The 27,530-nt window shown below is 35.9% G+C and overlaps 3 protein-coding genes across 4 annotated transcripts; 2 read left to right on the forward strand and 1 right to left on the reverse strand.

The window, feature by feature from the left end:
* The first annotated feature begins 10,643 nt into the window (after positions 1-10,643).
* On the forward strand, positions 10,644-16,324 carry LOC116214907 (probable galacturonosyltransferase 14). Of its 2 annotated transcripts, none has more exons than XM_031550406.1 (6): positions 10,644-11,408; positions 12,338-12,393; positions 12,511-12,666; positions 13,180-13,770; positions 14,595-14,897; positions 15,260-16,324. In XM_031550406.1, exons 1-6 carry the CDS (start codon positions 11,198-11,200, stop codon positions 15,542-15,544), a joined length of 1,602 nt encoding a protein of 533 aa, XP_031406266.1. In that variant the 5' UTR covers positions 10,644-11,197; the 3' UTR covers positions 15,545-16,324. The 2 variants fall into 2 exon arrangements, with proteins under 2 accessions (XP_031406266.1, XP_031406265.1); XM_031550405.1 differs by having other exon boundaries at positions 10,645-11,432.
* Positions 16,325-16,607: 283 nt separating this feature from the next.
* Positions 16,608-19,971, forward strand: LOC116214908 (membrane-anchored ubiquitin-fold protein 2-like). Its single transcript, XM_031550407.1, has 6 exons — positions 16,608-16,757; positions 16,892-17,023; positions 17,591-17,793; positions 18,459-18,620; positions 19,457-19,549; positions 19,625-19,971. Exons 3-5 carry the CDS (start codon positions 17,655-17,657, stop codon positions 19,510-19,512), a joined length of 357 nt encoding a protein of 118 aa, XP_031406267.1. The 5' UTR covers positions 16,608-16,757; positions 16,892-17,023; positions 17,591-17,654; the 3' UTR covers positions 19,513-19,549; positions 19,625-19,971.
* Positions 19,972-20,432: 461 nt separating this feature from the next.
* Positions 20,433-23,749, reverse strand: LOC116214906 (nucleolar protein dao-5). Its single transcript, XM_031550404.1, has 2 exons — positions 23,384-23,749; positions 20,433-22,708 (listed from the first exon to the last, which is right to left on the reverse strand). Exon 2 carries the CDS (start codon positions 22,689-22,691, stop codon positions 20,745-20,747), a length of 1,947 nt encoding a protein of 648 aa, XP_031406264.1. The 5' UTR covers positions 22,692-22,708; positions 23,384-23,749; the 3' UTR covers positions 20,433-20,744.
* Between the last annotated feature and the right edge of the window lie 3,781 nt (positions 23,750-27,530).

Here is a 27,530-nt window from a genome sequence, read left to right on the forward strand (position 1 = left end):
CCACATCTTATTACATAGATGAATTTCCAGTCCCTATACATGCCAATAATAACTGACTTATTAATCATGAAATTATTTCCTGCACGGAGTATTTATCAGATTTATAAAATGATTTTATTCAATAAGTTTGACTAATTTGGGGAATAGAGTAATATATTTGGATACGGTTTATTTGTACTATTTGAAATAGCTCAAACAATTTTGTTAAAAGGATCGCACTTTATTCACTTTTCAATTTTAATTTCATCATAGTCATAATAGTAAGTTCCCGGATATTGCGGCGAGGTTCGTTCAGCTATGCTATGACTGGTGCATTTAGAACCTCTGGATTGATTGATTTTGGATTTAGATCATATAGATGGTCCATTTATTGGTAATGACAATAATTATTTGGTAATAGTCTGGAAATTGATGTTAGTTGTATGTATCGAAAAAAAAAACAACATTCAAAATTATATGAGAAAAAATGACATGATGAATATGGATAAATAAGATCTAGCTTATCTGAGGAAGCATATCGCCTCATAATAAAACATTGAATCGAGTACGAACTCTATATAGTCACGGAACAATTTCCTTAGATATGAAGAGTATAAGCACAGATGACTAATGAGAACAGGAATGAGATAAGGAGTAGCATCCTTGAATGGCCTTACCAAACGACACATTAACTTCCAAATTCTCCAGTCATAACAAAGCTCGAAATGATTCTTTCACCATAAGAAACTAGTTCCGAGATTAATTTTGATTTGGTTATTATCATGTCATAACATCAAGATTTGATCGGATCGACTATGTCCCTTCAAAGGCGCACATCCATTTGAGCACAGAGTAGTGCAAGATTAATACCTAAGGGTTTATAAAAATATATCCAATTCAGTAATCTAAACATAAAATATATCCAAATTAATAATCTAAGCATATATATAATCAATATATGTGGAAAACGAATTCCTAAACAGAATATATTGTTTTCCAGTTCTAGTTAATTAGCACCGTTAATAAACAAAAATAGGTATGCTTGGTTGCCTAAAATTAGAGGTTGCAAGGATTATAAACAATCCATATCCATATCCATCCATATATATAAGTAAAATTGTATATATTGTAATAAATGCTCTCTCATAAAAAGAAAAAATTATTAAAATAATATACAAAAAAATTAAGAGAAATGATTTAATTAGGTCAAGCCCAATTATGTAAATTCAATATCTTCTCGACTTATTAGAGAAGGCCCAATTTTAAAAATAAGTGACAATTAAGTATACTAACAATTTATTATCTATGTACTAGTAAAATTCACTTGAGTGTATAATATAGGTGTATCATAAATGCAATAAAAATGGGATTATAATAAATACAATAAAAGAAACTAATTACAATCAAAATGAGTGTTTAAGAAATGTACCTCTCTTACGCTAACTTGGGTATATAAAATGGGTGCATTAGTGCATAGCAAATGTGAAATAGGTGCATGCGAAATGTACCTCACTTAAAAGCATAATTTACTCTTTCAAGGAAAACAATAATTGATTGCCTTATAAAAAATAAAGAAACTATAAAATAAATGCTCGCCTTTCAAATTGAATAAATTTGAAAATAGAAGGAAAACAATTTCTGGTCAAATAAAAAATGTAAATAGTAAGTAATTTATCAATAAATGACCAAGTGTTCCTAAATAAGAAAAAAATCAACCAATTCCAATATGCATGTTTCATAAAATATAAGAAAGGAATTGAAAACAAAATAAAAGAATATTTTAATCGTTCACAGGAAGCAATAATTGACTGCCTTATAAAAAAAAATAAACGAAAAAATAAATGCTCGCCTTCCAAATTGAATAAATTTGAAAAATAAAAGGAAAATAATTTTCGGACAAATTATTTTTATTTTATTTTCAAATTTATTCAATTTGAAAGGCAAGCATTTATTGTTTTCGCTTCTTTAGTTTTTATAAGGCATCGGTTATTGTTTCCCTTGAAAAAATAAAACATGCTTTTATTTTCTTTAAAGTTCCTTATTTATATTTTATGAAATGGGCATATTAGAATTGGTTGCTTTTCTATCTAAACTAATAGCACTTTGACATTTAATGATTAGATACTTGCTATTTACTATTTGTATTTTCCTTTTATTTTCAAATTTGTTCAATTTGGAAGGCAAACATTTACCTTTTCGTTTCTTTATTTTCTATAAGGTAGTCGTTTATTATTTCCCTTGAAGAAGGCACATTGGAATTGGTTTATTAATTAATCATTAATTACTTACTATAAGCCCTTTGAAAATTATTTTCCTTTTATTTTCAAATTTATTCAATTTGGAAGGACTTTTACTTCCTTTTACAAGGAATTTTATTTTAATTACTTACTATTGCCTTTTATTCAACTGAACTTACTATATTTTCTTTTCTTTATAACTCATTTATTTTCCTTTTATTTTCAAATTTATTCAAATTGTAGTTAGCAAAGGAGGTACATTTCTTATGTACCCATGTTATTGCATTTATTATGCACCCATTTTACACACCCAAGTTAAAGTAAGAGAGGTACATTTCTTAAACACTCATTTTAATTATAATTAGTTCCTATAGCATTTATTATGCATCCATTTTTATTGCATTTATTATGCACCCATTTTATATAACCAAGTGAATTTTAGTAATATATAGATGTTACTACAATAAACAATTCTAATATACTTACTGTTAAATAAACATATAATATAATACTTACTAATTGAAAATTTTTTAGCAAAATTTTCTCTAATATCTACCATGCAAAATTAGTCTTAATTTTATTATTTAATTATCATATGAAACTTAAATTTATTATTAAAAATATTTTAGTGTGTAAAGAAGACAATATATTTTTGAAAATTCAAAATAATTATTTAAAAATATTTTATTGTGTTAAATATAAATATAATAATATTGAAAAAAGATAAGGTCTTATAAATGAAAAATATTATAATATAGCACAACTAGTATAAACTCATAAATTAAATTAAATATAAAATCTTATAAAAAAGAATCTCATAAATATTGTTAAAAAAGCAAAATGAAATTTTACTATGATTTTTAACTAATAAATTAAGATAAACATTGAAATTATAATTAATATTGGGAAATTTTCATTATTTTAATTAATAAGATTCGTCACATTACCGAACTTGTCTCGGTGAAGAAGATTCCGATCACATATAAAATTATATCTCGTGGGAAAAATTTCCAAGGGACCAACCTGGACCTAAAACCAGATTCATTCTTATTACATTGATAGGAGTGTCTCAAAGTTGGGCGGAATAATGAAATTCCATCAGTTTAAGTAAGACATAAAACAAACGTGGGTACGTACTCTCGATCGATATCCAAATCCAAACAATTAAAAAGATGAAGAAAAGAGAAGTCGGTACGTGCCTTGATTGGCCGAGGGGCCACCGTACTTAAAGAGAGTGTCATTGAAGCCATTACGTTTTCTGATCAAGTGCAAATCAACAGGGCACTAGAATCAATTGATCTATTTCGTCTCCAGCTTGTTAAATACACACACACACACACACGTATATATAACATAAGAAGCAACTGAGAAATCTGGTGTGTATTTCCTTTCTCTCATGACATATAATACTAGTAGGTGTTGTTGCCTATTTAATTAAAATGGAGTCGGAACCTTAATTTCCTTAAGAGGCGAAAAAAAAAAAAGGAACCTTCCCTTCTTATTAGATCTACTATTTGAATGAACTTACCTTATATACAATATATACAGTATATATTCATTTTTATTAGTCGGAGATACCGTTGCCTTACTATTCCTCACATGCGATCGCACGCATGCGGACGGCCTTCAGGTTCGAGGATCCATGTTAAGAGAGGATCAACCACGTGATCTTTCTAATTCCTTGCGGTCCGACCACTTGTAGGAAACTCGAAGGTTCATTATCAACTCTATATCATGTCAATTGTGTATGTCAATTTATTAGAGGAGTATTTTCAAAGTCTAGACTAACAATTTATGCTTGAGGCACAATTTAAACGTCGTATGCAATAGTGAAAAAAGAGAAATGAACGCAAGGACTCTCGTTTTCAACTTATAATCGAGAATTCTCTTCTTTTTTTTTTTCTTTTTTCTTTTTATAAAACCTGTGAGTAAAAGGTCAATGACCAACTAAATACCTTTTTAACTGTGGGACTGGAATTTTCTTATGCTTAACCTCTTATGATGATATGGATGAGTCGAGGTCGATGTAACATGAAAAATCTTTAATTTTTAGTGAAATTACTTATATTCACCCCTAATTCGACATAGTTACTTTTCCTTTCGCCTGCAATTACTCGGTAACGGTATAGTAACTATTCTCGCCATTGTTATTTGGAGTGGTCGAGGAGGTGAGCGCTTCAGGCATTCCATCGTCCTCCAAATTGTGGGCCTGTTGGGTCCCAGCCCATTGTCTTGTCCTTATAAATGGGCCCATATCAGTCCCCATAGTTGGAGAGCGAAATAGCTTGTTGTGCACCTTGTTGTCGGGAGCAAATGTATGTGTTTCAGGGCACGTAGCACGTGAACAAGATGAATATATTAGGTCAACTCTCACGTTAAATCTAGAGATATATGGTTTTTGACTATACTATTCTCAGTCTAAATAGGTGGGACCAAGGCCCATCGTATGCTTTCGATCCGAAAAGACGTGTAATTGACACTCTTCATTAGTTTCGTATTCAATGGCGTATGAGATGATATTTTGCGATTCCGTGGCACATTTATATATTGACCAGGGACTATCAGAATTTGAATAGTACTTTCCAGAAATGGAAAACGATTTTGGTCCAACATTTATTTCCAATTTTATGTCGAGGATCAATTCCTCTCTGATTCCACTGATTCTATGCTATAGTTTAGACAGGTAAGGAGAGCTATTATGTCTCCAATTCAAGAAATAAAAATAAGAATAACAATAACAATAACAATAAAATATTAATAAATAAAGGAAAGCCTCGAGTATCATCATATTAAAAAAAGAATGCAGTACTAAAAGAAAGGAGGAGCTGCAACATTTATATTGGTATTCTACCGAAAAAAGAAAAAAAACATTTATATCGGTGGACTTAAGTAGCTGTATTTTGATTTGATAATCTTCTTTTTTTCATGTGTACTTTGATACTTCGATAATTGTCTTTTAGCATGGTAATTTTTTTTAGCTAGCCTTACTACTTAGTTTTTATCATTTGCTATTAGCACGAGAAGTTATTGGGTTATCCTACCTCACCACGTGGCATGAGGAAGCACTAATTAAATTACATGAACCTAGGAACTTAGTACTAATCACTCGGATAATTGTTATAAATATTATTCATTAATAAATTCTTATTGGTTCTTCCTCACTACCTCATTTGAGGTAGGACCATTTAAAATTTTCTTCATTAACACCTATAAAAGTATTTCAGTATGTCCCCTTAATTTAACATCTGTAAATTTCTCTGTAAATAAATCAATAAATGACTAGCAATACAATTTCTGTTTTTTAATATTACAACTAGAATATCATCCGTTAAAAAACAAATAATCCTTGGGAAAACCGTCCAAAAGTTCGGCCTTTTGGACGGACTACCCATGGATTTGCCAGGGATTTCGGCTCTGTTTTGTTTCAGAGTTGTATTTTAGAATCACAATTCTAACTTAATTCTACCCACTACAAAACAAAATAACTCATACAAAGTCAAAGAGTGGGTCCCATTTATATTACTTTTTCCCACAACAAAACAACATAACTCTTACAAAGTCAAAGGGTGAGCCCCATTTATACCACTCAAAATCAAAATCAAAATCACAATTCTAAAATCCTACTATGAAACCAAACACCACCTTCATTCCTCGACAATTCTTTCCTTGCAGACATTTTAGAGGAGTTAAGGCAAGGAATTTTGTTCCCTTGCAAAATCTTTAAAGGGAATAATCCCTCAATAATCCTTCTCTATTGGGAGCGATATCTTCCTCACAAATCCCTCTGAAAGGGAACCGATCCCTCGCAATAGCGAGCGATACCGAGGGATGAATTCCCTCTGTAATCCTGAGGGAACATGTCCCTCGATATTCTCTCGCCATTGCAAGGGAAAATATTCTCAACATTTAGCCTGCCCTAGTGGCGCCCGCAAGGAGTACTGGTAGCGTGCCTCTCCCTCGCGACGCGCAAGCATATTGTACTGCCCACTCTTGCGCGTTTGTGGGGAATTCAACCCGAGTCTCCCCACATGCATCCGCTTGCCTCAGTTTGTTTGGTTTATGAAAAATAATCCAACTTTACCCAACTCAACTATATTCTTTTTCAAATTCAACAATATAATTATTAATATGTTTTACCTTTTTCTTTCATTTAATAATAATTCTCATCATACTTTTTTCTAATCATTTTTATAAATAATTTTTTAATAATAAATTTTCCATCTACTTTTACATCTATATATATAAATATATATATATATAAATTCTCACACATTAATATATTTGTCAACATTTATAATTATTGCACGAAATTAAGTTGAATTGGATCATAATCCAACTTGAAAACCAAATGCAAGTAATATCTTAGCTACTCTCTTTATCTTATCATTTATTTATACTTTTATATTTGTTATATATTTGAAAATTTTCATTGTAAATTTTTTTTTCTGTTTTGATAATTGTTAAATATCTTCGGCTTATTTGATATCTCCACAATATTTAAACCATGTTTGGTTCATAAAAAGTAAGGGGGAATCAGAATGAAGCAATCCGATTGTATGTGTTTGATTTAGAGGAATCAGAAACTGATTCTCTTATACAGGGGATTGAATTCCCTCATATTGGGGAATCACCCATTCTCTGGGACTCCAGGGAATGGGAAAGGGGAAATCAAAATCAATTTATTTTATTTTAAATTTAATTTTGGATTGAAAATATGATTAAAAATATGAAGAAAATTTTATAAATGGTCAATGAACAGTGAATTGAGAGAGATGAGTTTATTCTCAAGATGAACAAACATATCAACATATTAATTGGAGGGGTATCTCATCGATCAACCATTCGGCAAACATATTCAACAATTTCAAGATACATCATATAAATAACTATTGAACCACATGGATATACTCGTTAATTATTCACTTGAAATATTACGCAAAATTATTATATATTGAAATTTTATTCTGATTCCGTAGGAAATGAACCAAAAAGAAACATATGGAAATAGATTTTGATTCCTTATTAAACCAAACATAAATCAAAATTTGTCCTTTCGTTGTTGATTCCTTGTCATTTTGCCTCATTCAGTTTCCGTCATTTCCATATCTCAAACCAAACATGCCCTTATCTTTTTTTCTAATACTATTTATCTCAATTGTCTTTCCTCTACAATATATATTTCATTAAATTGAGAGAAAGATGAGTTGTTCTCAAGATGAATAAACATATCAACATATTAATTGGAGGGGTATCTCGTCGATCAACAATTCGGCAAACATACTCAACAATTTCAAGATACATTATACAAATAACTATTGAACCACATGGATATACTTGTTAATTATTCACTTGAAATATTACGCAGAATTATTATATTTTTGAAATTTGATTCCGATTCCGTAGGAATTGAACAAAAAAGAAACAGATGGAAATAGATTTCGATTCCGTATTAAAATAAACATAAATCAAAATTTATCATTTCGTTGTTGTTTTCTTCTCATTCCGCCTCATTCAGTTTCTGTCGTTTCCATACCTTGAACCAAACAGGCCCTTATCTTTTTTTCTAATACTATTTATCTCAATTGTCTTTCTTCTACAATATATATTCCATTTTTTTATCTCTATAAAATTTCTAATAAAAAACTAGCATAATTTCATTCATTTTGATGACTTTTGAAACAATTTCGCAAATTTATTATGGATCTTTAGCCGCCACATGTGTGTTTTGTCTTGCCATTTTTTTGGTAGTACGAAAGGTCTGGGTGCATGTCCCATTGGATTCGATTTTTTTTTTAAATTTGTGTTTTTAGACATAGCTATTTGTGCATTTAATATGCAATTTTTTTATGCACTTGTATCACAGGTCTCAAGTTCGAATCTTTGTAAATGCAGAAAATCTGTAATTATGAGAGCTTTACTATATATTGGACTGACTCAGCTAGAACTAGTTTAGTCGGAACCCATTAAGACTTCTGAAAATAAGGGTATACACCGAAAAAAAAAGAAAAGAAAGAGAAGAATTTATTCAATGTAATTGTTGATAAAAAAAAGCAAAAAATATGGTATTAGCAAATAAAAAAAGGTTGGTAAAAAAAGTAAAAATAAAAAAAATAGAAATTTTAGGTAACAATATACAAGAAATTATGAAGAAAAAAGGAAAAAAAAAGGAGAAATTTTATATGTGATGATAAAAGTGAGTTTAAAAGATGAAGAGGTACCAACAAAAATATTAGTTAAGTGGTAAGTAGTTTACCCCGTAAGGAGGAGAACACAAGTTCGAATTCCAAGAAGCGCACTTGTTAGAAGGGAGAATAACCTTTAATACTCGATCTTTCGACTGAATTAGTCAGTTCCCATTGGGTTTCTGGATATCAGGGTACACACCAAAAAATATTCTATCGAAAAAAAGATGAAGAAGGGATTTGAACTTATGCCAAGAATATAATGTTGATATATGACTATTCATCGCCCATAATTAGATGCTTATAATGCTTATATATATTGTTAGGACGGTTTCTCTCCTATATGGAGAATGGTGAGGGCGAGTGTTGAATGTAATCTCACATTGAAAAGTTGAGAGCAAATCTATAGGTTTATAAGAGACAATGGTCTAGTAACCCATTCGCTTAAACTTTTGAGTTGCGGATGTGACCCGAGTCCGAAGTAAGCCTGTTGATTCTTCCTAACAAGTGGTATTAGAGCTCAAGGTAACGATCATGAGGAAGTGCACATGTTATGCGTGGAAACTCACACCACACCAAGGCTCGAGTGTGGAACTCGTGGCTAGTGAAGGGCCTAACAATTTATCCGAGTCCGGAAGTGAAAGCCCGGCTCGAAGTCCTCTACATAGTCGAGAAAGGGGAGAATTATTGGGACGGTTTCTCTCATATATGGAGAATGGTGAGGGCGGGTGTTGAAGGTAATCCTACATTGAAAAGTTGAGAGGAAATCCATAGGTTTTATAAGAGACAATGGTTTAGCAACCTATTGGTTTAAGCTTTTGAGTTGCGGATGGGTCTGAGTAAGTCTGTGGATTCTTCCCAACATGTATAAACCAAAAGAAAAGAATACCAAGCATTATGTTCTTGGTATCCCGTTGACACAATTAGACACGTCTTATTAAACCCATGCATGAGGGTCGTATATATTACCTATCACAAAATATAACATCATGGTTAAATCACTCAAATATGAAAGGTTTTGAGGTTAATGAATTCGTGAGGTACACATGTAAAGTTGGTTAAGATGACCTTGAGACAATTGTGATTAAACTACGAGATCATGTCTTGATGATAAAATTAGTGACGGTTAGCCCAAGCTTAGACGAGTTAATCTTGGCATATCATGTATTCCAAATTAGACGTTTGTCGTGATACATAGAAATTTAAGAATAAAAATGATAATAAATTAGTCGGCCATGTCATATATATTATCAAATGAAAATATGTAAACATATTAAGCATAATATGTGTCGCGTAGGGTTAAAGAAATCCTATGACATGACTTTTGATGATAATTTGTTAAAAAAACCCCAATTTGAATTTCCTAGTATAATTAAGGTATCATCAAAGCATCGTTCAACACCGTAGAGATAATCTAGATACTTGTAACTGAAATAGACCATTAACACGTTATAAAGGAAAAACTACCGATGTTACTGTAGGCAGATCGGTGGCATTGGTCTCGATAACAAAATTTTAACCGAATCTGTTCCAACTGATTAGAGTTTCCGATACTTGACTCTTAAAAAGAGAATCCTCGCAATTATCCAAAAACAAACTGACGTAATCCGCAATACACATCCACGAGGGGAGGCCAATGTTCACCAACCAACAGAACTGCTTGCCCTTAAACGTAGGAGCGACCTAATTTAGCTTTCCAAGTGATCTTCTAATTAACCTCATCGTCTAATTGATCTTTGAGGTCAAAGTCAAACACTCGCTCCCCCCCCCCCCCTCTCTCTCTCTCTCTCAACCAGTTTTCTCTCTATAGGGCCAAACACGGTTTTGACTCCTGAAAACTTTTTAAATAAATTAATAAACTAATCGGCCCAAAATTAATTGTACTAGTAAATGGGCATTTAATTTTCCGGGAAACGAAATTAGATCGGCCGATCCGCCAATTAATAAACAACAGTACCTTTCACTTACCCTCTAAGGAAAAAAAAAATCAATCGAAATGTGTTGTTCCACGGGATTCGATATTTGTTCCCTTAAATAAATAAGTTATTTAATTGATTATTATGAACGAAAAAATTTATAATCCTAAAACTTTCTTAAGTTTTTGATAGGTTGATAAGACTAAATTAATCGGGATCAATAAAGTTTTTGTATAGGCTCATTGGCAAACTAATATAAAAAACATAAAAATATGAAAAATAAGAAATAAAAAAAATAAAAAAAAGAGCTACACAAAAACACCAAAGACCCGAAGCACATTTTCTCTCTCTTCTCTTTCCATCTCCCTTCCCATCTCTCTCTCTCTTTCTCTCTCTGTTTCTTGATCCGTAGGCGATTGAAATGTCTGAAAACTAAAGCCGTGTCGAGCTCAATTTCCGCCCGTGCTCGAATCCAATCGAAGCGCCAACACCCCATCGTTCGATCCCACAAATGCGGGCACCTCGCCGGACCTGAGAATCTGACATTGCCGGGGCCGAGAGATCGAATCTTGGGGGGGCTGAATCTGATGGTGGGTACTGCAAGATCGTCGAGCCCGTCGGTGTTGCGGTGTCGGTCGGGGTGTTTGGTAGCTGGGTTCTGCGAATCTAGCGCTGGGGCCATCCGGGCCTGAATGAATCTGATGGTGAGCATTGGGAGATCATCACCACAGGGGCTGTCGTCTTCTTCGTCGTCGTCGTTATTGCAAACCTCTCGCTGGGATCTTTGTTGGTGCTACCGGGGGTGTGTTGGGGCGGGGATATTGTCTGAATCTTGGGCGGGGGCAGCTGAATCTTGGGGGAGGGAGCTGCTTGGAACAAGGAGATGCAGCTGCACTTCTCACCTAGCATGAGAAGTATAACGATATCAAGCAGTGGCAGCAGCAGCAACAACAATGGCAATGGGTTTGTTGACTTGATGAAGATCAAGGTCGCGGCTCGTCACATCTCCTACCGTACCCTCTTCCACACCATTCTCATCCTAGCGTTCCTGTTGCCCTTTGTCTTCATCCTCACCGCCGTCGTTACCCTTGAAGGTGTCAACAAGTGCTCCTCATTCGGTACTCCTTTTATACTTTCCCTGCCATTATGTTTCCGTTATTTCGATGATTCCATGAATGGGATGTATTAGTCTTGTAGATCTTGATTCTTGTATTGCGTCAAACGTTATGTCGTTCTGCTGATCTGAGACCTGTTGGCTTTTCTTGGCTCTATCCCTGCTGGGATCCGATTGACTAAATGGCACTGATGAAAACAATTGGTTCGATCCCATTGTCCTACTGATTTTCATTACGGGATCATGCTGTTAGTTTGATTCGGTAGTTCCATATATGTATATATAAACACGCCCATTTGCAGTTGTGAGCACTTATTTGTAGGAAGAGATGGTTTGATGTTGCTGTTTGGTTCGGTTCAGTATAATATTGGCAATTGCACTGCTCGTTGACATTTCATGGTCCCGAGTTTTGGCCTTCTATGGAGCTTGTCCTGTAAGCTTGAAACTGTAGCCTTATCTTCGGAGTTGAGCTGGACTTGTTCGATTTTCTATAGGAAATTGACCTTTTCCTCCAGCTCCATTCGGCCTTGACGAGTTAGATGCTTCACTAGTGGGCTTTTTACATGATGATTCACATAAAATCTTTGATTCTGATGAAGCAGAGAATATCCATCGATGCCTCTTCTATCAAGTTTCTCACGGGTTCTTCTGTTTCTACCTTTGATACCCTTAAGCTGTCGTAATCAGACATTCTCCTTCCTTAAGAATCTTCAATGCTCCCTCCTATTGTGGCTGATTTCTAATAATTTTTGTCGGAGGAGAGTTCATGTTATGCGGCATTTTGGATCATGTGTTACTTTTCTGTTTTGTTCCTCTATGGCATTACTTTTGCATTGAGTTGTTCCTCGAATTTAGGGAAAAGTCAGTTATGTTGTTCCACTTATTGACGTGTTTTTTTTCGTGGTTCAGATTGTTTAGGCAGGCGGTTTGGACCAAGGCTTCTTGGCCGGGTTGATGATTCAGGGGTAAAGATCCATCTTTAGCTTGTCTTCCTTTTCCTCCTTTACCGAGTAAAATTTAAAGGTTCTCTGAAGTGGACAGAGCACTTATTATCGTTCTTTGCTTGTTTGCTCATTTGATAGAGAATGGTAAGAGACTTCTACAAGATCCTCGATGAAGTTAACAGTATGGAAATCCCAGATAATCTAAAGCTGCCTGATTCGTTTAGTCAACTCGTTTCTGAAATGAAGAGCAACCAGTATGATGCAAGGACTTTTGCTATCATGTTAAGAGCCATGGTATGCCACTCTACAAAAGGATGAATATTCATGCACCTTTAAATTTCTTCCTTTCTTTGACTAATGCTACTGGAATTTGTTCTTCTTTACATAATCTGGTTTAAGCCATAAGGTTTTACATCTTTATTTTGCATTGCAATGATATTCCCCCAAGAAATCATTCGAGATGTCACGGGTGGCATTACATAAATGTGTCCCTCACACGATTAATATCAGCAAGCTAGGCCCTAACTGGTTTTGGATAAAAGTCCTAGTTTTATTGTTATTTATATTTATTGGGAATATTGAGTAACGCTTTTTCATCAGTTCCATTTTTCCTTCCAGAACATAAAGACAATCGTTCAAACTTTCATAAAGTAACACATCTTTGAAGTGCAATCTGGTCTTGGTGCCTTATTTCTTGTGTTTCTCAGGAAAGGGAAAGGCCAGCAGGCCATACCATTCTTAGCTTACAGTTGTGAGAACAATTGGAGGTTGGTGGTTCTGACTACTACTTTTCTTCTCCATTGGCAGATGGATAAATTCGAGAAAGACATAAGAGAGTCCAAATTTGCTGAACTCATGAACAAGCACTTTGCTGCCAGTTCCATCCCAAAGGGCATCCACTGCCTCTCTCTGCGGTTGACCGATGAATATTCCTCCAATGCCCACGCCCGTAAACAGCTCCCATCTCCTGAGCTTCTCCCTCTCCTCTCTGATAACTCCTACTACCACTTCATCCTATCAACGGATAACATATTAGCTGCCTCAGTTGTTGTGACTTCCACGGTGCAATCATCTCTGAAGCCCGAGAAAATAGTGTTTCACATAATTACTGATAAGAAAACCTATGCGGGAATGCATTCTTGGTTTGCCTTAAATCCCTCATCCCCTGCTATTGTTGAAGTGAAGGGTATCCATCAATTTGATTGGTTAACAAGGGAGAACGTTCCTGTATTAGAGGCTGTTGAGAATCATAATGGGATTAGGAACTACTACCATGGGAATCATGTTGCCGGTGCGAATCTAAGTGCTACTACTCCAAGGACTTTTGCCTCAAAGTTGCAGGCGAGGAGTCCAAAATATATATCACTCCTCAACCACATAAGAATTTACCTGCCTGAGGTATGCCTCTTACTGCCCTGTTGCTTGGTGAAGACTTCTTAGGGAAGATGTATATTGATTTGTAGAAACTAGAATGCATTACTTATACATTACTAAATTCAAAGAATGCCCTCAAGTAACTTGCACAGTAACACTCTTTAATGTTGGCATTCAGGTTTTCTACTGATATATAGGAATTTTTTTGATGTTCTCAATGTAATCTCACTATTTCCAAAACCAAAAGATGTTCCTTAATTAGTGCATTAACGATGCAGCATAGCTTTATCTTATAAATATTTATCGGGTTTGTGCTCGGGCTGCAAAATCAAGAACATGTTATTACTTCTTGTTTTTTTTTTTTGGGCAGTTGATGAAAGTTATATCAATAACATGGCTTTGAATCATGTGATTGGATACTATTATGAATTTGTAATATGAGAAGATTCAGTTTGGCTACAAATTGGAACATCTGATATTGTGGTTTGAATTTTCGCATGCTCTAAGGATTGCTCAATCTTGAACATTTTAGCTGATATGTGCCCGTGCAAATTAGAAATGCATAATACCCTCAAAATTTAATTTCTGGACTTACTTTATATTTTCTCTTGCATCGTTTGGTGCTTAATCTGGTGTTGGAAATAATCTTTTCTGCTAAATGAGGATCTTTTTTTTTTATTTTGGGGATAAGTCCGCTTATTGAGAATTCTGTGTACCTTCTAGCTGATTTTTCCTTCTATGTCTCTTACATTGCATTTAGCTTCTGTCATTTGTTTGTTTAAATTTCATTCCCTCCCAATTTTTTTCTTTGTATGCATATGCATTTGCTAACATGTGTGACTGGGCAGCTCTTCCCGAACCTTGACAAGGTAGTCTTCTTGGATGATGATGTTGTGATCCAACGGGACTTGTCCCCTCTATGGGAGATCGACCTCGAGGGCCAAGTCAATGGTGCTGTGGAGACATGCAGGGGTGAGGACGAGTGGGTAATGTCCAAGCGTTTCAAAAACTACTTCAACTTCTCCCATCCCCTCATTGCGAAGCACTTGGATCCTGAAGAGTGTGCATGGGCCTATGGGATGAACATCTTTGATCTCCGTGCATGGAGGAAGACTGATATCAGAGAGACATACCATTACTGGTTGAAAGAGGTACGAGTTTCTTTCAATTTGAGTGCACCTCCATGACTAATTTTACTGAGGTGGGAAGGAGAACTTCAGAATAATTATATGACTTTCTATAGTTGTGGAATATGGTTCCGTGGGCATTCATTTTTATTTCATCTAAAAAAAAGAGGATAATAAGATGAATAATTTAATGGATTGCACTTTACATGACACTTTCTGATCCTAGAGATTTGGTGTTGCGCTATCTAAGGCTTCTAAATGACTGGAAATCGTCTCCAGTTTGTTACCAGGAAAAAAAAAAAAATTCTTCAGTTTCTCAATTCCCCCATTAGCATCTATGAGACACGATAGTCCTGAAAAACATATGTGTGTTTCTCTCTGTGCAGAATCTGAAGTCTAATCTGACAATGTGGAAGCTTGGCACCCTACCGCCGGCTTTGATCGCTTTCAAGGGTCATGTCCACCCAATCGACCCATCATGGCACTTGCTTGGCCTAGGATATCAGATCAAGACGAGCATCGAGAATGTGGAGAAAGCTGCAGTTATTCACTATAATGGCCAGTCGAAACCTTGGTTACAGATTGGTTTTGAGCATCTTCGGCCCTACTGGGCAAAGTATGTGAACTATTCCAATGATTTTGTGCGAAGTTGTCATATCTTGGAGCCGTAGAGATGGATTACTTCATTCAGAAAAATTCTACTACACTAAAACGAATTGCTACGAGGAGGGAGAAGCGGGGCGCCATTGGAATTGGGAATACTTCTGTTGCGCCTTGGAATTTCAGGAAAAGCGAGCTGAGGATCTTCTGGGGCGGTCCAGTTCCAACTGTTATCCGGTGCACGAGTATCATAGAAGAAGAGGAGCCAGCTTCGGCTGCGCGGGCACGAGACTGGAATTTTTTCATTTGTAACATAGAAAATCGATTTGTTTCCCTTTTTTTTTTTTGGTCTTCTCATTTTGATGATTGGAAAAGAGGGTAGCTATCACTTTCCAACCGAGTGGGATTAGAGTATTTGTTGGAGTTTTTCTTAGCACAATAAGTCGGAAGAAGTACAAACTGAGGAGGCGAGAGGATTGGGGCCGGTTGGTGCGGGGCGAGATCAAAGCCACACACGGAGCGGCTTGTGCTGGTGAAGAGGAAGGCTCGAACAGGCCTTTTCGGAGGCTCCATATCTTTTGAATTTGTAATTCTTTTTTCTAAATTTCCTTCTGGGGTAAGATCATTTTTCCTCTATATATGTTGATTGATGATGATGGATGCCACAGTGGTGATGGTAGGAGGAGTAGGTATTGGGAGGAATATTTTTTTTGATGTTTCCTATGTTACAGCTCCCATCCATTTGGGGAACTGTTGTTTAGGTCTTATATTGCTTTTTCTTTTTTGAGTATTTACTTTGTACAATTCACAACAAACATTGATATGTGCAGGAAATTCTTTTTTCCAATTTCTTTTTCCCCCCGTTCTTTTTTCTTTTCTCGTGTTTGGTAAGCTTGTATACTTTCATTTACTAATATGCCCTCCACTATCGAGTACTATGACTATTAACATGGTAGAAACGGAAAATTCATGTTCGGGTTGTGCCATGACCAGCGGACTCCGATGACGATGATAGGAAGTTCTTCGAAGAGCAGGGGCTGATCCAGTAAACCGGTTATCAGAAGTAAAAACTCAGGGGCTGAATTGGAATGAGAGTGAAAGTAGAGGGGCCAAACTGTGAAACTCGGAGTAGAAAATATGCGAGTACGAGAGTGGGCACCTGTCGATTTCCCGAGTAGGAAGGAGGAGGAGGAAGGCAAGAGAATAGAATCGGTTGATCCATTTGACCGCAGAGACCTTGAATACTCCGAAACAGCCTCGTCCTCCTTCGAGATTTTGTCAATTGTATTCATCTCTCTGATCAGTCTCTTCTTCGACCCTTTCGTGTTCATTTTTTTTCCTTTTTGTTTATTTATTTTATTTTTCTTCTTTTTTTATTTTTATCATCATCATCATCCTCCTCATTTGACCCTCTTTAGCATCGGAACCCGCAATCGGCCCGAATTCCAGCTTCGATTTCGGCGTCGGATTAAAGGAAAAAGCTCCGATTGACTGGATTGAAGTTGAAGGCAGCTGGCATCAATCCCAGATCAGCTCGACAAGCCCAACAAGTAAGACAGGATTGATTTTCTTTTTTTAGTCCTTTCGCTTCCTCTACGATGAATCAATCCCTTTCTGGAGCTTTTGGACTGACCCAGATTCGAGTGTTGGGTTGTCGTGTGATTTCGTGACTGCCCATGTGAAGATTTGCTGTCGGTTTCTTCTCTCGCTGCCAAAGATTTTGCTTTTACTATGTGGGATGTAATTCTATGTTTCTATCTTCTCTTTTAGATGGAGGTTTGTATTTATTCTATGATTTTTATGATTGCCGTCACTGGAGGATTTGCTGATGATTTCGTCTCTTGACACTGTGGATTCTTAATTTTCACGAAAATTGGTTATCAGTCATGTCTGTTATTCTCGTTGCTCTGATTTAAGTTTTATGTGATCTATGAGGACAGATCAGAGACCATTTCTTCTGTAATTTGTCTAATTTTGGGTATCTTTCTATTCTTAGTTTCTGCTTTAAATGGATCCGATACTATAATTTGAGTGCTGCACAGTGACACTCATTTGCAATTCAGCGTTGCTGCAACAAAACATTTAATGCTCCGTGCTCTCTTGATTTTCCATGTCAGAGACTATTATTGTTGGATTGAAACCCGGAAAGTAAGGAACTCGGGGGCATTTGGATGCATTAATATGGCTTCTGCTGCTGTTCAGGACCAACTTGAAATCAAGTTTCGGTTAACTGATGGCTCCGATATCGGTCCCAGAAGCTTCCCAGTGGCGACTAGCGTTGCCACCTTAAAGGAGAGCATCCTTGCCCAATGGCCCAAAGGTTAGGGGTTTGCTTTTCAATTTGAGTTCATTAATCCACTGTTGCTTATGTTTCCTTCGTCTATTCTTACATCTCTGAGTCATGAATTTCTCCTGCTTCTCTGTATGTGGGATCATGTCGAACCACATAATTCATGAAAAAAGTAATATGCATTTTGGTGATTTTATTATATATTATGGTCCATGGATATGGGCCACAGCATAGGTTCTACATGGTCTGATCAGTATAGATTCTTGTCTACGTGGCCACTTATTGCTGTGGAGATATCGACATTAGCTACTGTAATAAGTTTCTTAGATAATAAAGCAATAAAAATGTGCTAATCCTCTGTACTGCTAAAAGCTTTGCTGGTATTCTTCTCTCATTTCGTTTTTTCATTTCTTGAAATAGATGATTCTTTTTCGTTGTCACTTTCTCATCTTGTAAAATATGGTAACATGCAAAAGCGTGTTCAATTTTCTTTTAGAACATGTTTTTCTTTGAGAAAAGTATGAGAATTTGCTGTTCTTTTCTTAGTGGTCCTGAAAGAAAAGAACAATCACACATGTTCTACGTATTGGAACAGAAAGTTAGGGAATTCTTTATAACCAAACCGAAAGGGTCCATCTCCAGCAACTGCTTTGATTTTGAGCCTAAGTTTAATGATGCATATTTTGCTCATTCAGATAAGGAGAATGGGCCGAAGACTGTGAAAGATGTGAAGTTAATTAGTGCCGGAAGGATATTAGAAAACCACCGAACAGTGGCAGACTGTCGAAGCCCATTATATGATGTCCCTGGTGGAGTTACAACCATGCATGTAATTGTTCAACCACCTTCTGAAAAAGGTACCAATATTATTTTACTTGTCTTAATTTTCCAGTATCACTTCAACCTTTGGTTATGTAATATAGAAATGGGCGATGAGAGTGCATAAATATCTACTCAATTAATCGAAAGAGTTGGCTTTGTGGTAAGATGGGCCAAGATAATTTGCGCTGCTGTGGATTAATGTTAACTTCAAAATCCACTGAAGTGGGAAAAATTCTTGGGATCGAATTGGGTACTGTGGTCGGTTTTTTATTGCTGGTGCTTACATGTGGATGTAGCTTGCAATGATAGGGGCGAACCTCTCTGTGGATGGAGAGTCCTTATTCGGGGTAAAGTTTCTGATACATCTAAGCGAGCTTACGGGTGGTAACGAAACAATATATCCTAACGTTGACAGATATTTTTAGATCTATCACAACGTTATTTTTTTTGCCTGAGGTATCCCTAAGTTGCTATTTTTGTTTCATCAACTATCCCTTGGGGTTAGATGGTGATATCAAATTAGCAATGTTGGGATACCTCGGACAAAAAATCGACGTTAGGATAGATCTAAGAATATCTGTCAACGTTAGGCTATATGGTGCAATATACCCTAACGAAAATGAAGCTAGTTTTTCAGATGAGCACATAGATCTTGAGTGGTGGGAATTTGATGGAAATCAGGGCAACGGGAATAGAAATATGAACATCGCCAGTCAATATGAATTGCCAGTATTCATATCATATGAAAAACCGACCCAATCTACCCTCTGATTTTTCTTATTTATCTTTCTCCGACTGACTTTTTTGTTCTGTCGTCCCTTATTCTGATCATAACATTGAAAGGATGTTTTTTCCGTTTACAATGTAACAGAGAAGAAAGCGGCAAACCAATCAAAGCAGAATAAATGCGGATGCGTCATAATGTGAATTCCAGTTTTCTGACAGCCGAGGCAGTGACGCTGAGGTTTGTCCACTTATTTGTCCTCCCCTTCTTGGCAAAAATTCGAATATCTAATTTGACTTCCTGATGATTTCTCAGGCAAAGATAACTGTTGTTTGAGGGAAGCCATTGGTCTGAAACTGAATTTAGTGAGCTCGACAGTTTTTGCTTGGACGAGTCCACCTCGTGGGGCTCGTGCTCTAGCTTATGGGTTAATGTCGAGTTCGAGCTCGTCTCCTGCTTTCCCATCCTTTTCTGCAAGATTCTTTTTTTTTTTTTTTTCCCTTTTTCTTTTCTTGTTTGATATGTTGTAAGCTCACAATTATGCAATGTACTGGTGTCATCTGCGCTATTATTCTTACTATAAATGCCATGTATAAAAATTGCTATTGTATAATCGGATAATTCAATTTTACACTGGGAGCGGTTTCGGTTTGTGAGACAAATGCTTGGTTATTTATGAAATCTTTTACACAATTATCTGCCTTACTATGTATATCATTTTGGAAGCAATAAGTGCCAATGTCCAGAGCTATCGGAAATTAGGCTTCCCAAATTCTTATATTAGAACTTGGAACCAGCGCTGAGTGAATCAAATAAGACAACCCATGTAGTTCAACAATTGATATGATGCGATACTGTCACTGTCTGAACTATCTGATGCACGGATCAAGCACAGAAAATGGAAAAACCGTTGCAATTTGATTTTTGTGTTGCTAGATACATTGAACGTTGTTGGTGAAACTACCCAAAAAACATCTAAGAGATGGTATTGGAGGGTAAGATTGTTGGCATGAGGCGTAACGACAACAAAAGACAATGATCCTGAACTTAAAGTCGGATTCGTGCAGGTTTAAAAGAGAGACATCGTAAAACAACTGAAACACGGTTGGAATTTAAGATCAGATGCTCCTCGAAGCTAAGAGTCAGCAATCTTAGCAAAGCCGTTTTATTTCTGTATTAATGTACATAAACAAAAACTTCAAACCTATTGTTCCCTAGAGATATCAACACTCAATCAGACAACGCCCGATGGAAATCCAAAGTACTGTAAAATTTACGGAAAGCAAGATCAATAAGACCAGAGAAAACTCAAAAACTTCAAAATTCTGTACCTTAATGAGTTATGTCGAATCAATCTCTTTCCTTACAAGAGATTGCAGCTTTATTCTCTCATTAGCAAGAAAACCAAACCAACTTCTTATTCTCTGTCGCCCAGCTACGTATTTGCAGCAGGCTTGGTGTCCTGTAAAGAGATGACGGTCTCAAAGGCGCCGACCAACGCCTTGACCTTACTCTTCCTTGTCTCCACAAGCTTACTGGCTGTTTCCTCAATCACATTGTTGAACAGACCCTTCGCATCTTTCTTCTCCTGAACATCACTGTGCCTCAGGATGACTTTCGTGGACCCCTCTTCACTTCCATCATTATTGCTCACCGCCTCGATCTGTTCCCTCTTCTTCCTCCTAGGTTCGGGATTCAGATTCTTGGTCTCGCCTGGTAACCTGCCTCGCCGAAACCTAAGCCTCCTTGGAGTATTGCTCTCATGCTGAACATCGATTATTCTTCCCCTCCTGAACCGCAGCTTCGTTGGCTTGGATCCTTCTTCAGGCTCGGGCAGATGGTGCCTTCCCTTTCTGGGCTGATTCTTTCCGTCGCCTTCTTCTGAAACCCCGCTCCCTTGCATTAAATTGGATTCTTCATAGTCCGAGGCAGAGTACTCCTCTGATTCACTCATGGTATACTCAGACTCTGTTTGATCATCTTGTTGTAGTAGAGGAGGAGAGTCTGAGGGAGACAAGGACGGGGACTCGCCTAAAGGTAGGGAAATACTCTCAGCAACACTCTCATTCGAGGATCTATTCTCAATTTCTTCAACATTCTCTATATTACTCTCAGCAATAGTTTCATCAGGGACCACTTCCAAAGGTTTGCTCTCAGTTTCTTCTACATTCACAACATTGACATCAATACTCTCACTAGTAATTGCCTCGGAGGTTTTGCTCTCAGTTTCTTCCACATTCACAATGTATAAAGTCTTCTCGACAATTTCTTCTTTATTGCTCACCTCTCCCATATTGACATCAATCCTCTCACTAGTAATTGCCCCAGAGGTTTTGCTCTCAGTTTCTTCCACATTCACAATGTATAAAGTTTTCTCGGCGATTTCTTCTTTATTGCTCACCCCAACATTCTTAACTTCATCTTCGCTCTTCCCAGAGGTTGCTCCATTAGTCACTTTCTTGCCCACTATCGTTCTTGGAACATTCTTGACCGTAATTCTTTTGCTGATGGATGGTTTTGAGGGCGGGGGAGCACTAGAGAACACATTTAGATTCTTGGTCCCTACTCTTTTCTGGGTCCGAGGGCTTTCTCGTGTCTTAGTCTCACCCTTCTTTTGGAGCCTTAACTGAGAGGAGTCATTGGAAGTGGATAACCGCCTGAGGATCAAAGGACTTGACTTCACGGGTGTAACAATGCTCCCCGATAGTCTCCTCTCTTTGGGTTTTGGCAGGGCCCTTTTCGGGGTCTCATTGGCTGGCAAGACTCCTTTCGAGGTCTCATTGGTTGGCATGTCTCGTTTGGAGATCTCATTGGTGGGCATGACTCGTTTGGAGGTCTCATCGGTTGGCATGACTCCTTTGGAGGTCTCATTGGTCGAGAAGCCATCCTTCTTCATGGGTTTTCTGGCATTCAGTGAAAGGGTACTTGAATTGAGTGAGGACTTGGTCGCCACTGCAGGAGTTGTCTTCTTCTTCTCAACCTGAAGATCACCTCTCATCGAATTTCGCCTTTCAGCCTTCAGCACCTTCTGTTTTACTATATCAGAAGCTTCACGGACAGGAATTTCAGCACCAGATGATGATTTGGGTCGATTTACTGGAGACTTCTTAATCCTTTCAGGGAAAACTGCGCTCTTCACTAGGATCTCGTCTTCAGGCGGCCTCTTGATGAGCCTCTTGGGAAAGGGATTTCTGGCCTTCGGTTCACAAGAGTGCGCTTTACCATACTTGCAGAAATCATGGCAGGAACCAGTTGAAGCTCTAAGATAGTTCGGGGTTGAACTGGAAGAACTTGATGGGCCCATTGAGTACCTTCTCAGGTTGACCTTTTCACGTTTTATTGGCTCCGGCGTGGCTGGTGGGTTGTTATTCTCCTCAGCCATCACTCAGATGCAGAATACTGCAAAGAGAAATGCCAAATTTCACATCAATTGGATAGAGAACATAAACAAACGCCGCCATTAACAGACTGGGAGTTCCAGAACAAGGAATGATCTCGAATCTCAGCTTGTTGAACAAAAAAGACAACCCGACGAATTGAGAAAAAACTGCCCCTGATAGCTATAACACAACCATAAAATATATTCTGCATCCAACACAATAACAATAGCTGAGCGATCCTTTCAATATTCCGAAAATGAAACCTTTTCTACCGAACCAAATTTCATCCCAACATGATAACAAAAGGACGCAGATATCATGAATGAGAAAAACCAAAAATTCGAACCAATGCATTCCTCGGTAAGCATAAAGCCGACGACATTGAGGATAGCCCCACCCAAAACGACATTTCATATCCAATATATCCCAGATTTCATAGACATCTGGAGAAAAAAGAAAAGAAAAATCTCTTCCCGATTGAGCGATTGATCACAAATTGCGATATTCCAAACCAAACACTGAATTTCACAGAAAACATATACGAAAAACGCCACGAACGTCAATGGAACAGAGCACACGCTACAAAAGATCAAAACTTCAATCCGACCCAACAATGGAAACAGCCCAAGAACAGGAACCCATATAGAATCCGCATCGAAAAACCGATTGAATAGGCGAGACTTTCATGACATACCCTTCTTTCTCTCTCCCGTAAGCTCCTTCTTCGTTCTTCACCTTAACCAGCGAAGAATCAATGACGCCCTGCTCGAGGTTTAAGGGCCACTCCGGCTTATATTGTTATTATTATTATTATTCTATTGAGGAATTTGAAATACAATAATGATACTGACAAGGGGAGGCGGGGAAGGGGATGGATTGAATGAATGTTTTCTTGCTTCTGAGATCGTGCCAGCAACTGATTTTTTTTGGCAGGCCTCTTTGTCTGTGAGGGGACGCGTCTGTTAGCGAATTCTAAGCCAAGAAGGAAAGAGGAAGAGAGAGAGAGAGAGGATTCCTTCTTCTTCCTCGTCTCCTCCCTCTCCTTTCTTCCGTCCTTTCTTCTTCCCCTTAATTGTTTTTGTGTCGTTTATTGCCTTTTTTTTTTCCTTCTCTATTATGTTTTTTTTTTGGGGGAGTTTTAGGTAATTAGTTCTTTGACTGTTTTAATTTATTGCCAATTATAGAAAATTAAGGGCTTGATTGACAAAAGGTTAATTACTTAGTCAGGCGCAATGTTTTCGTTCCTATCAAGAATATTTCCAGAATATTACAAAAAAAAATGCAAAAATTTCAAAATATATTAGATTGCAAAATCTTTACGTTTTGTCTCAAATTTGACACAACCTTTAAAAATTACATAAGAAAACATAACTTTTATTTTTCATGTCAAATTTGGCATGCCGTCATATTTCCATCCAAAAATTAACCATTTCGCGATGTTGTGTGCCTATTTGGCGGACGGAGCACGCGCGAACAAATCACATGCAACATAAATTAGAAAAGGCCGTCAGATTTGGTATTAAAATGAAAGTATGATAAGTTTGACACGTTAGACAAAGACTGTACATTAGCACTACGTGAGTTCTGTGTACTTGTACTCCCATGCCAAATAGGCGTCACGTTAGTCAAATCATTAGTTTTTTACGGAAATGTGATGGTGTGTCATATTTGACAAAAAGATGAAAGGTTATAATTTTTTAAGCTTTTAAATGGTTGTGGCAAATATGACACAAAGTACAAAGGTTGTACTATACGATATATTTTGCTATATTTCTTTTTCTCGTGATATTTGTAAAAAATAAAATAATGATTTGACATCAAATCAGCACCCGCAAGTTGCAAGTGATTCGATTTATGTTGCTACTGGGTATAATCGTTTCCAATATGAAGAGCAAAACACCATATAGAAAGTTGGCACTCAATCTGTTTCGAACTGAAATTACCCCTTAATATAGATGTAGGTATGTTTGATATCTATTACAAGTAGAACATTTGGTTTCTTCTGCAGTCTAAATCCCTTGAAGTACTATAAAACAGGTTCAATGGTTGGTTTAAGTTTCGTGAGTTCTTTCTCTTATTATTATTTTTTTCAATTTGTACAGAAAATCTTCTATTCTATTCTCGTGATTAGACTTTGGTTCTTCGTTCATCTAGTGTATAGCTTTCCATGCATTGCCCTTTTATCTCTTACCAGTGGAAAAAAAATGATCCGTATGCCGCGATAGATTAATTTCATAATAAGAATTACAAGTACAAAATATCTTTCAATTTCTTGAAAATAAATTTAAGAATTTAAAATTTTATCTTTTATACTAATCATCCTAAACTTTACTCCTAATTTTTAAATGATAAGATCATATAATGGAATATCATTGGGAGAAAGTATCAGAAGTTAAATGCAATGATAAAAAAGGGGTCAAATTGCGATGAAAATGAAAAAAAAATACATAAGAAGAAGAACAATAACACTATTATAATTCTTCTTTAGTATTAACTAGAAAAATAGAATAACTCGTGTTGCCCCAACTATTTTTATATTAAAATTGTTTTCGAATCTATTTAAATTTTATTAAGTTTAAAACTATTTTAACTTTCTTAAATATGTTATATCTAATTATTTCTAATGTGATCTCCGTCCATTTTCCTCCTAATAATTCAAATCAAATCAAATATATGAATTGTATTGTGTTATTTGAGCATTAAAAGACGTCAGATGAATTAAATATGTTCTTAAAAAGTAGATATAACTTTAAAAAAGTATGTAAATAAAAGCGTATTTTGAATTGCGTAGATTCGTACTTGCAAAAATATAGTAGCTTGTCGAACAAATTATTATATAGGTTCTTTTGGCATGTTGACAGAGTTATGGAAATCTTTTTTTCCAAAAACAAATTTGGGAGATAGTTGGAAGGACTTATATTAAAAGAAAAACAATGTTTGGGAACTTTTTGAAAAGATAAAAAAATGCACTAGCAATCTAGTGACACATGACAAATAAAATGAGAGTTTTCTTTTATTGGGCCAAAATGAGAATTCCGAATTCCTCTTGAAACTCTACTTTCTTAAGTTTTATATTAGGTTATATGTTGCTAGGGACATAGGATTTTGTTCAAGGGAGGCGAGTTCTTAGAGGGGCAATAAGAAGGTCAATTTTCAAAGTTAGGGGGTGAACATATACATTTATAACGTCAAAATTTTCGGGAGACAACTGCCCCTGTTAGCCACCCTCAATCCATCCCTATGTGGTGCACTTGGTCGACCTGGTTTGAGAGAATAAAATTACATTATTTAAGAAAATGTACAAAATATTGTACGCTTGAAAAGTATCTTTGTAAAATATTTCTGTATTATATTGACAGTCAAATAAATAGAGATTGCATATTAAATAAAATAACTAGTTGTAAAATTGTCACTAAACAACTTAATTTTCGAAATCACAATATATTAATTTTAAAATAGTGTGATCACATAAAAGATAAAAATTTAACAATTGAAAGTGGATATTACAAAATATTATTTTCAAAAAATATGAAAAATTTCAAGTTTGTCTATTTCAACTTAAGTCCGTAATAAATCCACATAATGTACTGACGATTCAATAGGTTTGTATACTATAAATTACACAGATAATTAATTGAAAACTTATCACTAAGCTGTTTAAGATTAATATACTATATTAGAGATTATTATTTAAAAATTAAATTAATCTTTTTCGGTGTAAACCCTGGTATCCGAAAGTCTAATTGAGCCCCGACTAATCCAGTCAAGCCGGGTTGGTCCACTAAAGGGTAAAGCTCTCCCATCGTGGACTTTCTGCATTCATAAGGACTCAAACTCGAGACCTTCCTCAAGCGGAGTAAATATCGAACTGCTTGAATCAACCCACATTGGTAAATTAATCTTTCAAAAATATTATTATTCTAAAAAATGTGATAATTATGATAAGAAAACAATGCATGGGATATAACATAGGCCAGTAACTCTGTCAGTTTATGGCAATATGAAAATATCAAAGTTGCATATTAGAAAGCGAAGATCCGGAAAAAATTATTTCAGAAAATGTGTAAATCAAATTTGTAAATGGTTTTTAAATTGAAAATCTATCATAAATTCATATAATATATAGACGATTATATAAATTTGCAACTCATACGAATTGAGACTGTTATTTGCGAAATAATTATTCATGCATTAAAAATTAATCAGATTATACCCTTTTAAATTCAAAATTAATCATTAAATTTTTTTACTATTCTTTAGAAAGCAAATCTACTTTCTAAGAATCGGAATAATACTATAAAAGTTATATAATATGTGAAAAGGAGTACATCCAATGCAAACAATCAAAACAGTAAAAAGAATAATTAATTCATCATGTATAGAATTTTGAAAAGTATCATAATAAGTCACTAATTTTATATATGGATAGTCATATATTTTCGTCACAAGCTGCTACGAAATTATGGACATATAAACATAAAAAAAAAACAACATTAAAAATAGGGATGTCATCTGTTGTTTAAAAATGCAAAATAAATTTATTTTGTAATTTTTAAAATAAATATGATAGATTTATATTAAATTAAATATACCATGCTTTATTAAGTAGGATGATAAGTCATAAATTATTGAACGATTTAACCCTGCTTAAAAAACACGTGATTACGGAGGGATTTCCCGAGGTACTGAATCCCTCCGTAAAAAACCGCAAGTAATTTCCAAAAAAATTATTAATTTTCCCGAGGTCCTCCAGGCAGCTGCGCCCCGCCAATGCTGCTCCCGGCACTTGATAGCAGCTCGGGTTTATATACATATATATATATATATATGTATGTATCTGT

Source organism: Punica granatum, chromosome 7 (genome assembly GCF_007655135.1).
Source record: "Punica granatum isolate Tunisia-2019 chromosome 7, ASM765513v2, whole genome shotgun sequence".
Classification (NCBI taxonomy): domain Eukaryota; kingdom Viridiplantae; phylum Streptophyta; class Magnoliopsida; order Myrtales; family Lythraceae; genus Punica; species Punica granatum.